This window comes from Parambassis ranga, chromosome 4, assembly GCF_900634625.1.
Source record: "Parambassis ranga chromosome 4, fParRan2.1, whole genome shotgun sequence".
Taxonomy (NCBI): domain Eukaryota; kingdom Metazoa; phylum Chordata; class Actinopteri; family Ambassidae; genus Parambassis; species Parambassis ranga.
In genome coordinates, this window is record NC_041025.1 from 5,697,381 (window position 1) to 5,710,215 (window position 12,835).

Consider the following 12,835-nt stretch of genomic DNA (forward strand, 5'->3'; position numbering starts at 1 on the left):
TGATGTTTCTTTCACCAACATCTGTATTAAAACTGCTTTAGCAGTCTGACAGTCACAAAGGAAGCTTTCTAACATCCAGTCACTCTTTCATAACTGACCATCCAGAATATAAACACACTGTATAAATAAAAGTTGTACAAATAATAAATTAGGGTGAGATCCTGTACAACTAAAGTGATCGGTTCAAACTACACCAAAGACTCTCTGCTCATGGGACTGCAGGCATGAGTTACGATGTTCTGGGATTACACAGATATAAATAAAGAAGTGGTAAAAAAATAGAGCTTCTAGGTATTTTCCATCTCTCCTCATCTAGACAGTCTGCATATGGCTGTTATTAGATCTTGGCCTGTAATTTGGAGATTTATGTAACTGCTGTTGTCACAAAAGGGGGCAATGCAGTTTGAGCAGAATAGGTGGGGAGTTTTTCCAACTAAACTATAACAAAGTGCACTCAATAGGATAAATAAACAACAAACACACACGCACATTCACAGCTCATGAGACAGAAAAATACCATGCTCCACAAAACAATAAAAATGACACCAAACCACTGGGAACAGATGTTTTACGCGGACATGTCTGAGAAAAAGGGGGCAGGGTCTGATCAATACTGATTCTAATAACAGACTAATAACACACAACAATTACACAAACAGTATTTCTCCCACTGTCATCTCCTCTTCACAGCTGATTTAAATATCCAAACTTCCACCACATTCACTTAATAAGTCTGTTAATGGAAACAGCAGGGACTTGCAGTGTTTTACAGACTTGATGCAAGCAACAAAAACAGATCTTTTACTAGTGATACTTCGCTTATATTTGGACACAAACGTCTGTTTAAATGTGAAACCAGTCCCTTTTTCCTGCTGCTGAAAAACAATGTATTTTGTTTGCGACTGATGGCTGTTGCCAGCATTCATTTAATGAAATTGAGGCTCTGGTTGTGCCAAAGCATTATTAGCTTGTCATGCTAAACCCCAACCAATCAGTAAAGAATGAGTCCCTCATTGGAGCGATGTGTATTTTCAATGATGGGTCATGCTTAACAGTCTCAGTCATGCCCTGCCAGTACACACACTTGGGTCTTCAGTGCACATCTATAAAAATTACATGTGGGAACAAATGGAAGAATAGAACCAATGTGTCTTTGCTGCAACTATAAAGTTGTCTCATTTAAAGAGACACTCCAAAGCCACACAGCTGCCATACACAAGAACAGAGATAAGATAACACTGTGCATTACAGAAACACAGAGCAATCCAATGGAAACCATTTCTGAAACTCCTGTGTCACCGTCAGACATTCATGAGGCTCACTGGTGGAGCCAGACTCTGTGCTGTGATTGGACGTATAAGTGTTTGATTACAGAATGTCCCCACATGTGTTTTATGTTATCCGTTCTGAAGGGATTACCACAGAGCAGTCCAGCGATTAGTCCCTTCCATCGAGCGCTATCACTTCCTGGGAAGCAGCGCTGCCAGTCTCTGCTTCTTAATGGGAAGGAAGTGAATCTCCTGTGAGCTGACCTTCTTTAGTTTGATAGCTCTGCTTTTAGAGACCTTCTTCAGTGGGTCGTTGGGGTCTTGCTGCTCCCTGTGAGAAGCCGACGGCACTCCATAGAGCTGCTGCAAAGACGTGCCCTGGCTGCCGTCCCGTTTGATGGAGAAGTTCTTGGTGGAGACTCCTGAAAGGCCTTTTATTTTTCCACAGAGGATGGCAGGGATTGCGTCTTTCACTGAGACAATGACCTTGGCTGTCTGCGAGGTGCTGACTATCTCAAGGTTTCCAGCTCCGCTGAGAGATGCCTCTTGACCCAGAGAGCTAGACCCAGCAGCACTGCTGTCAACCAACCACTTGTGCCGTCGGCTGAACTCCAGTGAGGCCAGGCTGCCCAGGAGCTTGGAGTCTAAACTCTGAGCACATTCAACACCCACAGACACAGCAGTGCCGCTCATATCCTGACAGGACTGTAGAGCTACATCTCTGTCAGACTGAACACACTTTTTCCTCACAGCAGGCACTGACAGGTCCAACACGCTGTCCTGCTGTGGACAGGGGTATTCCTGTTTTGGTTCAACTGGACATGCCCTGACAGAAAGGTCCAGAGCCTGTCCTTCCTCCACAGGAATTGAAGATGGTGACACATGTTGTGGCTGGAATGGTGGCATGCATTTTCTTGAAGACAGTGCGGGAGAGGTAGTATCTTTTGGCGAAGTCTGAGTGCTTTTACTCACAGTGCAAACTGGTTTTGGCATGTTCCCCTTGGAGTCTTCAGTCTGAGGGACAGGGATGGGGATGGGCAGGGGGACGGGCAGAGGCACTGGGAGAGGAATGATGACAGGGTAGGGGACTAGAAGTGTGGCGGGTGGGACCAGAGGAGCCAGAGGGGAGGCGTAGGGAGGTGTGAGGGGAGGAACGTGGAAGAAGCCAGAGCCTGGTGACTGGCAGGTTGAAGAACCAGCCTGAGAAGGGAAAAGGTCCTGCAAGATGGCTGCAAAAGCTGGATTCTGCAGGAGAGAGAGCAGGTCAGCATCCTGCGCCTGTCCTGCTGACTTCTGCTCAGCAGCTGGAGGTAAACCAAACGTCAGCGGATTCTGACACAGCACATTATTCTGAAGCGGCAACTGTGTACAGTTAGTGGTCTGTGGAATTACAGAGGGATTCATGTGCTGGAGGACCGGCTGGTCCAACACAAGGGGAAGTGAAACGGGGCTTTGGCTCGCTATCAAGTACGGCGCTGCCCCCATTTGGCCAAGCTGAGGCGCAGCAGCTCCTGCCATCTGGAGGTGGATGGGCAGCATCAGTGGGCCCTCTCCCAGACACACTGGATGGAGAACAGTCGTAGCTACTTTGAGTGCTACTCCTCCTGGAGGCTCAGCAGTTGGACTCACCATTGATGGGGCAGGAGTCTCCACCAGGTTAGAAAGTCCTCCTTTGTTTGGGCCTGTTGTGCTGCTACCACAGGAATCAGCAGGGGGGTTTACCCCATCTTCTACTTTGCTGCTGACTTCTCCACCCACCTCAGTGCTGCACACGTCAGCCTGTGTCATGGTCGCAGACACATCATCGTTACCTTCCATCATTCAGCTGAGACAAACCTTTATCAAGTCCTAGTGACGGGTCTCATCCATTATTCTTCAGATAGCCCTGAAACAGAAGACACAAATGTGATGGTGAGCAGCACTGAAAAACCTCACACATGTACCCAAAAGTGTACACAATGTAGTAGATCTCTGGAATTTGTCCTCCTACCGAAGGACACTTAGCCTGTGCTGTGTCAGAGAGATACAGATACAGAGAGATCCACTGTTAGGAACATTGGCCTGTTTTATATTTTCAATTATGCAAAGAATTTAGATAAGATAAGATAATCCTTTATTAGTCAATTATGTCTTACAATTTCACCTATCCCATAATTAAACCTCCTTGTGGGGTTAAAAATCCATTCCTTCAACTGGCCACAGCTTTCTGCTGTAAACGTTGTAATCTACCCAATCTGTTCTAACCACAGTCATATTTTCACAGGCTGAGAACTTTTTCTGTAAAGTGACAAGGAAAACTGGCATTCCTCTGTACCTGTGGTCTAAATGTGTCAAATAAACTTGAACTGAAAAAAGCATTGGTACAGTGATACAGCACAGGGCGTATCCTAGACTAGCACTGGCTATTACTGCATTGTAAGTATTTAAGAATTAAATCAAGAATTTAAATATGTAATCACAACAAAATTGTTGCGTTATTGTTTTTCCAATAAAAATTTCACTTTTTAAAATATTGCATGCAACATTTTTTTCTATAAGGCTAGCACAGCTGCTATTATAGTCTAGTATGAAAGCACTTCTTTCTGGGTTTTTGAACAAGGCAGAAGAAGTACATTGTTTATTAAAACATGCTAAAAGTTTTAGAGGTCTTGGACTGTTCGAACAAAAAGGTATTTTAAAGATTCCTCATTCATCATTAATAAAATACCATATAAACGGATCAATCAATAATGGAAAGTGCCTCCTCAACATTGAGAGCTAATCCTTACTCCATTCTGCTACAGACATATACTGTGAGAGCTAGATTTTGGCCATCTATCCAGTCATGTTCTTCGGATGAGAGGTTAGGCCTGGGGTAATAGGGCATCATCAGGGGAGGGAAGCTTTTTATTAGTGTGAGCACTCTACAGAATCTACATAAAAAAAGGTCACACAGGAAGATGTGACCCAGTTTTAATCAGCTAGCCATCTATCCAGCGATGTAAAACAGCTCAGTTAGTGCTTTATGAGCCTGCTGTGTGTAGGCTTTCCTTTTTACTACATGACACCTCCACACAACACATGTCCCGCCTGCACTGGCTGTCAACCCCCATCCAGCCCAAATGATAACATGTCCCCTGGGTGCCTGGAGAAACAATGCATCCAATGTCATCAAGGTCAATAATTCATACTGATGGGAGCAGCCAGGATAATGTTCAGGTCTTTGGAAATAGGAGAAAACCTAAAGCAATCCGAAACACAACAACATGCACTCTTTTAGGTAAAAAAAAACTCAATTAAATACACACATGCAGTTCCAATTTTCAAAAAAAGTGTGACACTTTTTCCTCTGAGCACCCTTCATGTGGTGTTGGGTTGCCTCAGTGAGCAGCGAGGAGGAGCCCTCTATCCCTCCAGGCTGGTTTTATATTGTTCTGAAGCATAGATGAGACATTGTAATGGGGCTCTGATGGATTACACTGAGGACTCTACAGCCAGGCGGTCGGCTGATAATCTTGTAGCCGATTCATGCATGATGAGAAAGGTCTGGGAGGTGTGTGCACCTCAGGAATATGAAACAGGCTTTAACACACTCTACAAGGATCCAATAAAGGCTTTGTGGATGTAGGATGTGGATGTGATGCTCTTGTGCTGCTGTCCCCAGTATCAAGAGGTGTTTAAAACATTTCCAGAGATTGTGCACAAGTGAATCCTCTCTTCATGTTGCTTTCTGCTCTTCTCACCATCAAATGACCACAAGGTCACATGTAAGACCACTTGCCTTTTTGTTTTGTTTAGTCTGCACCTGTAGACATCAAAGGGCCACACGTGCATAGCAACACTTTCTTTGTTTTTGTTTACTATGAAGACTCTGTGGTTGTGTGTACTCACAGACAACAAGATCAGTGTGCAAATGGCTCTCTTCCTCTCTAACATACACACACAGTGTGTAGACACACAATTATGTGCTAAAATACTCCCTATAACTCCATATACTTAAGCCAGAAACTACAGTACATGAGCACAGGCCTGCAGGTAAAGGGTTAATATGGTAATTAAGTTGTTAACTGTAAAAATCACAAATGTTACCTCCTACCAACAGGGTAAACCACCAACAATCAAGAATGCATGATTATTTAGTGCCATGGCTGTGCAGTCAAAAAAAGTGTGTTTATAATGTAAGTCTATGGGACAAAATGGGAGAAAAAAAGAAAATCCAGTGCTGTGCAAAAACTAATAATGCAATAAAGTCAATTTTTTTACTGATGTTTGACATGACCAAGACTATAATAAAGGTTAAAAAGAATCCAGTCCACATTCACCTTTTCTATTAAAAATGAGCCATTTTGTGTGTTTTTTTTTCAATTTTCAGCACCACCCCTTATAAAATTGGTGATTAAAGGGTTAAAATCCTGGGGGAAAATGATTTTTTCACTACTGTTGATTAGAACTGAAGTTAATTAAAAGGTCTATGCAAAAAAATTTAAAAAAAATATTTATCTAATATATTTTTAAAACCGTTAAAGTTAGGGGACGTTTTTGTCCCCGAACAACACATTAGGGGGTAAAATTTGCCCACAGTGTACCGTTGACCTATGAAAAATTTTAAAATCATATTAACAAAATTTATGTAAAATTAAGCTTATTGAGGAAAAATGATTCAATTTGTCCACATATTGACAAAGTTATGGCCAAAATAAACAGAAAAATTTCTCTCAGAGGACAAAAATGTCCCGAACAACGCATGAGGGTTAATTAAATGAATAAACAAACTAACATAATCCTGTCGCAATGTGTGCTTTTAGAGGCTTTCCCTATGCAGCACCATGCACTTGACTGCACAGTCGATCTGTACCTTTTACACAGAATGGACTACAAGCCCCGTAGTCATGCCTTCAACAGTCTGTGTATTAGGGGCTTATACGGACCACACTCACTGCTTTGTCCTCATACGAAAAACTCATCCCGTGAGTCACAGAATAACTGGCCAGACTAAAAAAATGTTGACTCGAAGTTACTGTGTATATATATATATAAATATCTTTACTTCCTCATTTTTTTCTCTGATCTAGTGTTCTAATTTAAGACTGAATAGGAAATTTAGCTGTATTCTGTTTTTTAATTTTTTTTAGACGCTTGCATTCCAGGAAGTTTGAGGCTAGACATTTCCTGCTTGATAACATGGTCATGAGGTCTGTGACATGATAAAGCCTCACTGACCAATATGAAAGAAGTCTTTCTTGGTCGAGACTCCTCTACTGTCACAGACTCCAGTGATTTGGTCTGATTGTGCCACTTAATTGTTCCCATTAGCTCAGCTGTCAGAGTGGAATTACTTTTTAAGCAACAACTTAGTTTTATAAGAGAACAGTTGTATTAGCAGGCTTTACTCTGAGCCTTTGGATCAGGTGACCTGACGATAAGCAGTAATCAGGGCGACAGCAGTTCACAGGTCAGTGCTCCACCCTCTCTCCACATGAATCATGTGAGAATAAACTCTGAGCAGATGAGCAGGAAGTGTAACCAGCAAAATCTGGAGAGAACCAAAGTACACAGAGACTGTGTTCATCTTTGTTTTTGTTCCTGTTACATTATCTGACTCAGTGCCTTTGCTTTGTCTCTGTGTTATCACAGATACGGAAGGTCAGCGAGGGATGTCACATAAGCAGCAATGAACTTTGAGTCTTGCTGATGAGCCACAAGTGAGCTAATCCATGTCCCACGCTTGGTCAATGAGCGATGACACAGTGCTACCAGATCCTCCTGCTAACACTTCATAAAAAGGCTGGACCACCACCTGCGGTCCAACACACAACAAGTCTGAGTTCAATATTTTGACAGTCATGGTGGTGTCATCACTGCTGTGGACCACGTTCGGGAGTTTCAAGATCACTTCTTCAAGTGTATTCTCCACAACAACTGCACTAAGGGTGCAAATGTAGGGGGAGATGATGTGGGAAATTATAAGTGTTTTCTAAAACTGACTCTTTTTTTTTCCACCCCAGGCCAAATGATCAAAACCCCTCATATTTTCAGAAATAGCTTGAGGTTAAACTCATTAATCTTTCTAAATTAAGCTCACTAACAGAGTTAGTGTTCCCCTATTCCACAAGATAATAGAGTTTGCACATTAGGCTATTAAAAATAGCTCCAGTATAATGCAATTTTCATGAAATGTGAGCTAATCTGAGAAACACGTAACAACCAAACATGCAATCATGTGTGTGAATGAACGCAGAGTATTTCTGAAACTCTGATAAGCAACGCAGCACATGCACATTTGTAAACCTCACATGTCATCTGTAAACGTAAAAGTAAAAGTTCTGTGTTCACAAGCCAGTAACAGCTAATTGAGTAAATAGGCAAGAAGTAGGCCCAAAGGAGGGCCAAGCGAGATCCCTCCCCTGTCCCTGTAACTGTAATGATTTCCACATTTCCTCTATTTTTTTTCTTGCCTCATTGATGGAATGTACGCCATAGTAAGTCAATAGCAGAGAGAAAACAACAACGCCTTCATTCAATTGCATTAAGCTGCACTGCAGTCCAAACACATTTCAGAGTCTAATTCTCTTTTTCACTTCTCCTTCTTGTGGGTTTGATTTGGAGTTTAGAGCTAAGGAAACAAAGGCGCCAGGGATGGATGGAGCATGGCTGATGATCTAAAGGTCATCGCCCTCAACACCCCTCCACTCCACTAGCCAATTACATCTCATTAGAGAGACATGCTGAGGCTCATCACGATGCATGCTGCTTTCACATCAGTGCAGATTATCTTTTATTCAGCTGGTTGTCCTCCAGCTGATCCCCTACATAAACAATAAGTCAGAATTCACAACATGAATAATCATCATCAGGACTGTTGTGTGGCCTTATTCTATGCAGGGATTCATACATTTGAACCGAGGTCACGGTGTCAAGTCACAGCTACATTTAAGCACCGTGTGAAATAAACTGCACTCATTAACAGATTAAGTTTAATAATCCTGAAAGCATGAAAAAAAAACCTTAAACCATGCACACTGCTGATGTGGGTTTGAACAAGCACATTTTTTCCCATCGCTGCACACGTGACAGGACACCAACATCAGCAAACGCTCGAGGTTTAAAAGGCGAAACAGACCCTGATGGTGACACTGCCGGGTTCATATGAGGCTATTTTCCTTCCTCCTTTCCCATTTCCATCTCACTACACACCGCGTAACAGCGCTCCCAGACACGCTTCCACATCATGAACCCGGTCCCTGGTGAGTCTGGTCCCCCCCCCCCCCCCCCCCCCCCCCCCCACCCAGCAAGCCCGACGGCTCGCCATGAAAAGCGGGGAGGCAGTGCGCCGTGTGCCGTGTGTGCGCACATCTCCAAACCTTTCCACGCAGACAGCAGGATGAAGGAGTGGATCACAGAGGTGTCCTCAGACGGAGGTGTCCTCAGACAGAGGTGTCCACACAGACGGAGGTGTCCTCCTGCTCCGGAATAACACGACACCATCAGCTAGCGTCTGTTTGACAAACGAGCTCGCGCTGTCAGATACAAGCTAGCTGCGCACATCGCCGGACAAATTTAACAAAAAGGCTCCAACAGCTTTAAAAAACAAACTGTTCCACCAGCTAAATAACTCCAACTTAATCCACGTGCTAGTCTTTTTTAACGAATGTATGATTCTGCGTGTAAGTGGGCGTAAGGAAAAAGAAAAATCAGAAAAAGCCTCGGCTCACCCCGTTTCATCTCCGTCCCTTTAATATAATTCTCCCATGATAGAGCGGCGGCTTTGCTGCAAACACCGACATTTACTCACCTTTCAAACAGACGAGCACATCAGCATCTATCCTCCCGGAGCCTCCTCTTCCTCAATGAACAGTGAAAAAGAGCCGTAATACTTTAAAAAAATAAATACGCAAGGTTGCTATTTATCTCTTCATTGCGGTCCAGTCGTAGCGACTCCAGACTGAAGCTGCGCACGCAGCCTCGTCAGCGGGTCCTCCTCCTCCTCCAGCAGAGAAAAAACCCACGAAGAAGAAATGTGGAATAAATAATAACAGAGCACATGCTAAAAGGGAAATATACACACGCACTTTATTTACATTTTTAACTATTTTTGTGCATTTTTTTGTTTTAATTTTGCACGATATATTTTTTTATGGTTGTCCAGAAATGAACGTGCATTAAGTCTCATCAAAGGAAGTATGTTAGTTGTTGGCTACAGTATTGCAGAAAAACAGAGACCTTACACACAAAGCTACTATACCATGACAACAGTAGACATTGGTGGTCATCACGGTTTACCATTAGACGGGACTGGACCTCCATAAGGGGGACTTGACAGGACAGAAACAGGGATAATGATACTTTTCAACTAGCCCAAACTCACTAAAATATTCCTATAAATAAATAAAAACACTAAGAAAGGCAGGAAACGTGGGTGGATAGACTTAATTTAGCCTACACCTATCATACAATGATATCAATTAAAAACAACGTTGTATATTACACCGTCTATGTTCCTGTTGGTACAGTAGCACACACAGCGTGTCCTGCTGAAAGGCTGTCTGACCACAGACAGTATTAACCCAGTGACTGCTGATGACAGAGGCAGTGGAGAATGAAGTTTGGCAGCTGGGGATGAGAGTCTGGTAGTGACAGGCCTGGGTGAGCAGGATCCCCTGGGTCTCCATATCAGTCCCAGCCAGCCTCAGGCCCTGCCTGTGGGCCCCGGGGCCTCTCATTGTTCCGCAGGGAGGTTGTTTAATGCACTCTAATGAGCCCCACAATATACCCTGGTGGCATGATGGGGACTTTGGTGTGGTTACCTCCTCAGTGTCCCTCCCCCCACCTCCGTGCCTGTAGTCAGTATTAGTCACATGAGGAAATACAGCTCATTTCAGGGGCTCAATGTGTTGTTCACATGCTGCACCGCTACAGTCACTTCTTCTAAACAACACCAGACCAGCTATTATCAGTTCAGTTTAAGTGGGGGTGAAAAACCCTTGCAGGTGTTCATTTTTTTAATTGTCAAAACAAATTAATTCTTAATTCATTCTAGTGTTTTTTTTCTGATAGATGCTGGATAATTCTATTGAAATGGATGCAATAATAATCTGCAGGACGGGGCCTGTGTGAAAAATACTGGGGTTGATAGAGCATCTGAAACTCAAACAACACCATCCCCCATGTTGCCCGGATGTGAGACCCTTTAACAGATGACGCATGTAGAAAGATGAGCTTTGCGCTGCAGGTTTGCTTTCTGTTGTGATCCTGGAAACATAAATGCTAATTAGCTCCACGTGGTCTGTGTTTCACAATATGGACGACAGCCACTTTCAGTCTGAATGTCGATGAGGAAAAAGTAGTATGCTATGTGTTCAGACAGAAAGCAAAGAATGATTCAAAGGAGTATCAGATGGCTGCAGCTCAGCTGGTAGGGGGTTGTGTACTCAGTGAGGGCTGTGGTTCAATACCTGCCTAGATACCTAACTTGTTTATCTTAGGTGTTTCACTGGTATTGATTTTATGTCTGTTTTAACTGGATTTCTGTGGCTATTTGGGATATTTTCGAGCCAAGCTTTTCCACTGGAGGAACACTGAGGTGGTGCAAACCTTTACAGAAACTAACCCCTTAAATCAGTCTTTCGTCTGTGATGCTATAAAGCCAATTTAACCTGCACGTCCTTGTTGTTTCTGTTGTTCTATCTTGCCTTTAGCAGGGTTGCTGTTTTTTATAACGTTGTCATCTGCTGTTTAACCTCCTAACCCTGTTTCATGACCCTTTTTTTTCTAAATCCCCAAAGCAGGCCACCAAGAGGTCTTACAGAGGAAGGTCCGGTGGTCAGAACTGACCTAGTAGTTCCTGCAGTAGAAAGGTACCACATTAAAAAAATAATATTTATAATAGAACAGAACAGGGCAGACTATAATAAAATATAAAAAGGGGGTTTAGAACAAAATAAAAATCCTCCTCTGCTCCTTTAAATATTGCTCCACCCTCTCTGACTCCCACACTCTGCTTACCTGCTCAGTAATTTTATTACAGTCTCCTATATCTGTCAAGACTGTTTTCTAGGAAGCTGTGTGTGTTCTTTGTTCTCACTCTTCATAATGAGACACTGTCACGCTGCGTTGACCTGTACAGTATCTGCAGCACTGACTGTAGGGCCAGAGGGTAAATAAAGACACAAAGCCTGCTGTACAGCACACAGACATCCATCAGCCACCACCAAAGCTCATGGTGCAGTTCCTCATGGTGAGATGCTGTGGATCTATAAATCTCATATTCTTCTCACAGTGCACACATTACATTTGCGTTACATCATACGCATTTCTCCTGAGAGCAAAAATAGTTGATTCCTCCTCCTCCTGCTCCACTCATGCCAAGCCACACTGTCTCCAATGTTAATGGAGGTCAGGGCTCACGGTCAGTGTGTCCTTTGATGGGCACCCACTTGGGATGCCAAACAGTCCAGGGCTTTGTTTACCTTTTTTTTTTTTTTTTTTTAATTCCTCACACACAATCTGAGCTCAACTGACACGCACTGACTGAGAACAAGGCGTTTTTGTCTGTCACAGGCCCATTTGACATTAGCCAGAGCAACAAAGGGAACACTCGCACTGACTGTGGAGCTGGAACATGGCGGTGGAAGTGATAAAACACATGCAGAAATGACATGTGAGGAGCTTGAGCTCAGATGAGTGTGGTATAAAAGAAAAAAAAAATCACAGCCAGTACACAAAGAGAGGCCCGCCTTACATTTACACTCAATCTGCATTAAATTGCTATTCAGACAATCTTGTGTGGATTTAGCTATATAACGCCATCTAGTGTTCATTTAAAATATTACCACACCTGATCCAATAAACCCTGACTGAAATTCAGATTGAGGCAAAAACACATTAGAAGAATCAGTGTGTAGTGTTTATTAGCTGGCATCATACAGTATGGTGAAGTAACCACATAACACAATAGATAGGCCTATATGGACACTGTGCATTAAGTTTAAAAGGCAAAGAAAGTTGGCTTGGGTTTAACGAACCTTTAGTTTACAACCTATTTCCAAATGTTCATTTAATTCTGTTTTTTAAAAGCAGAAGTCAAAAGTGTTCATCCAGTCATGGTGCTGTGGGAAACGGCCCCATCTAATGGTGAGCCAGAAGTCTGTGACACAATGTGTTGTCAACATATATCTATTAGATAAGAAGCCATGTGAATCCTGCAGACACATTATCTACTTATATGTTTAGTAGGAATGTGTTGTTACAACTAATTTGTTTACTTTACAGACTGTAGTTTGTAGTATATTACTTTCTACTGCACAAAAAATGCACATGCATTAATGTCATGTTTATGTAACTGAAACAAAACATAACTTTCAACACAGGTTAAAAAACATTTTACTCAATACCATTCTGAAATAAACACAGAAGTGCAATCCTGGAAAAAGTACTTTAAAAAGCAGAAACAACTGATGTACATTTGTATGTGTTACTGTTGACCATTGATGCAGGAGTCATATAGCTGACGATGCTTTCAAATAAAAAGTGCTTTCCCTGAGTAAAGTGTGTAAAATCTGCACAATGAATGCCACCACAGACTCACTGTG

At 42.7% G+C, this 12,835-nt stretch overlaps 1 protein-coding gene across 1 annotated transcript; it reads right to left on the bottom strand.

Annotated features, from left to right (window-relative positions):
- Positions 1 to 105: 105 nt before the first annotated feature.
- On the bottom strand, positions 106 to 9,173 carry rai2 (retinoic acid induced 2). The gene is made up of 2 exons (XM_028404008.1): positions 9,040 to 9,173; positions 106 to 3,153 (listed from the first exon to the last, which is right to left on the bottom strand). Exon 2 carries the CDS (start codon positions 3,087 to 3,089, stop codon positions 1,461 to 1,463), a length of 1,629 nt encoding a protein of 542 aa, XP_028259809.1. The 5' UTR covers positions 3,090 to 3,153; positions 9,040 to 9,173; the 3' UTR covers positions 106 to 1,460.
- Positions 9,174 to 12,835: the final 3,662 nt, after the last annotated feature.

Coding starts and splice junctions, on each gene's coding strand:
- rai2 (XM_028404008.1), bottom strand. CDS start 3,089: ATGATGGAAGGTAACGATGATGTGTCTGCGACCATGACACAGGCTGAC.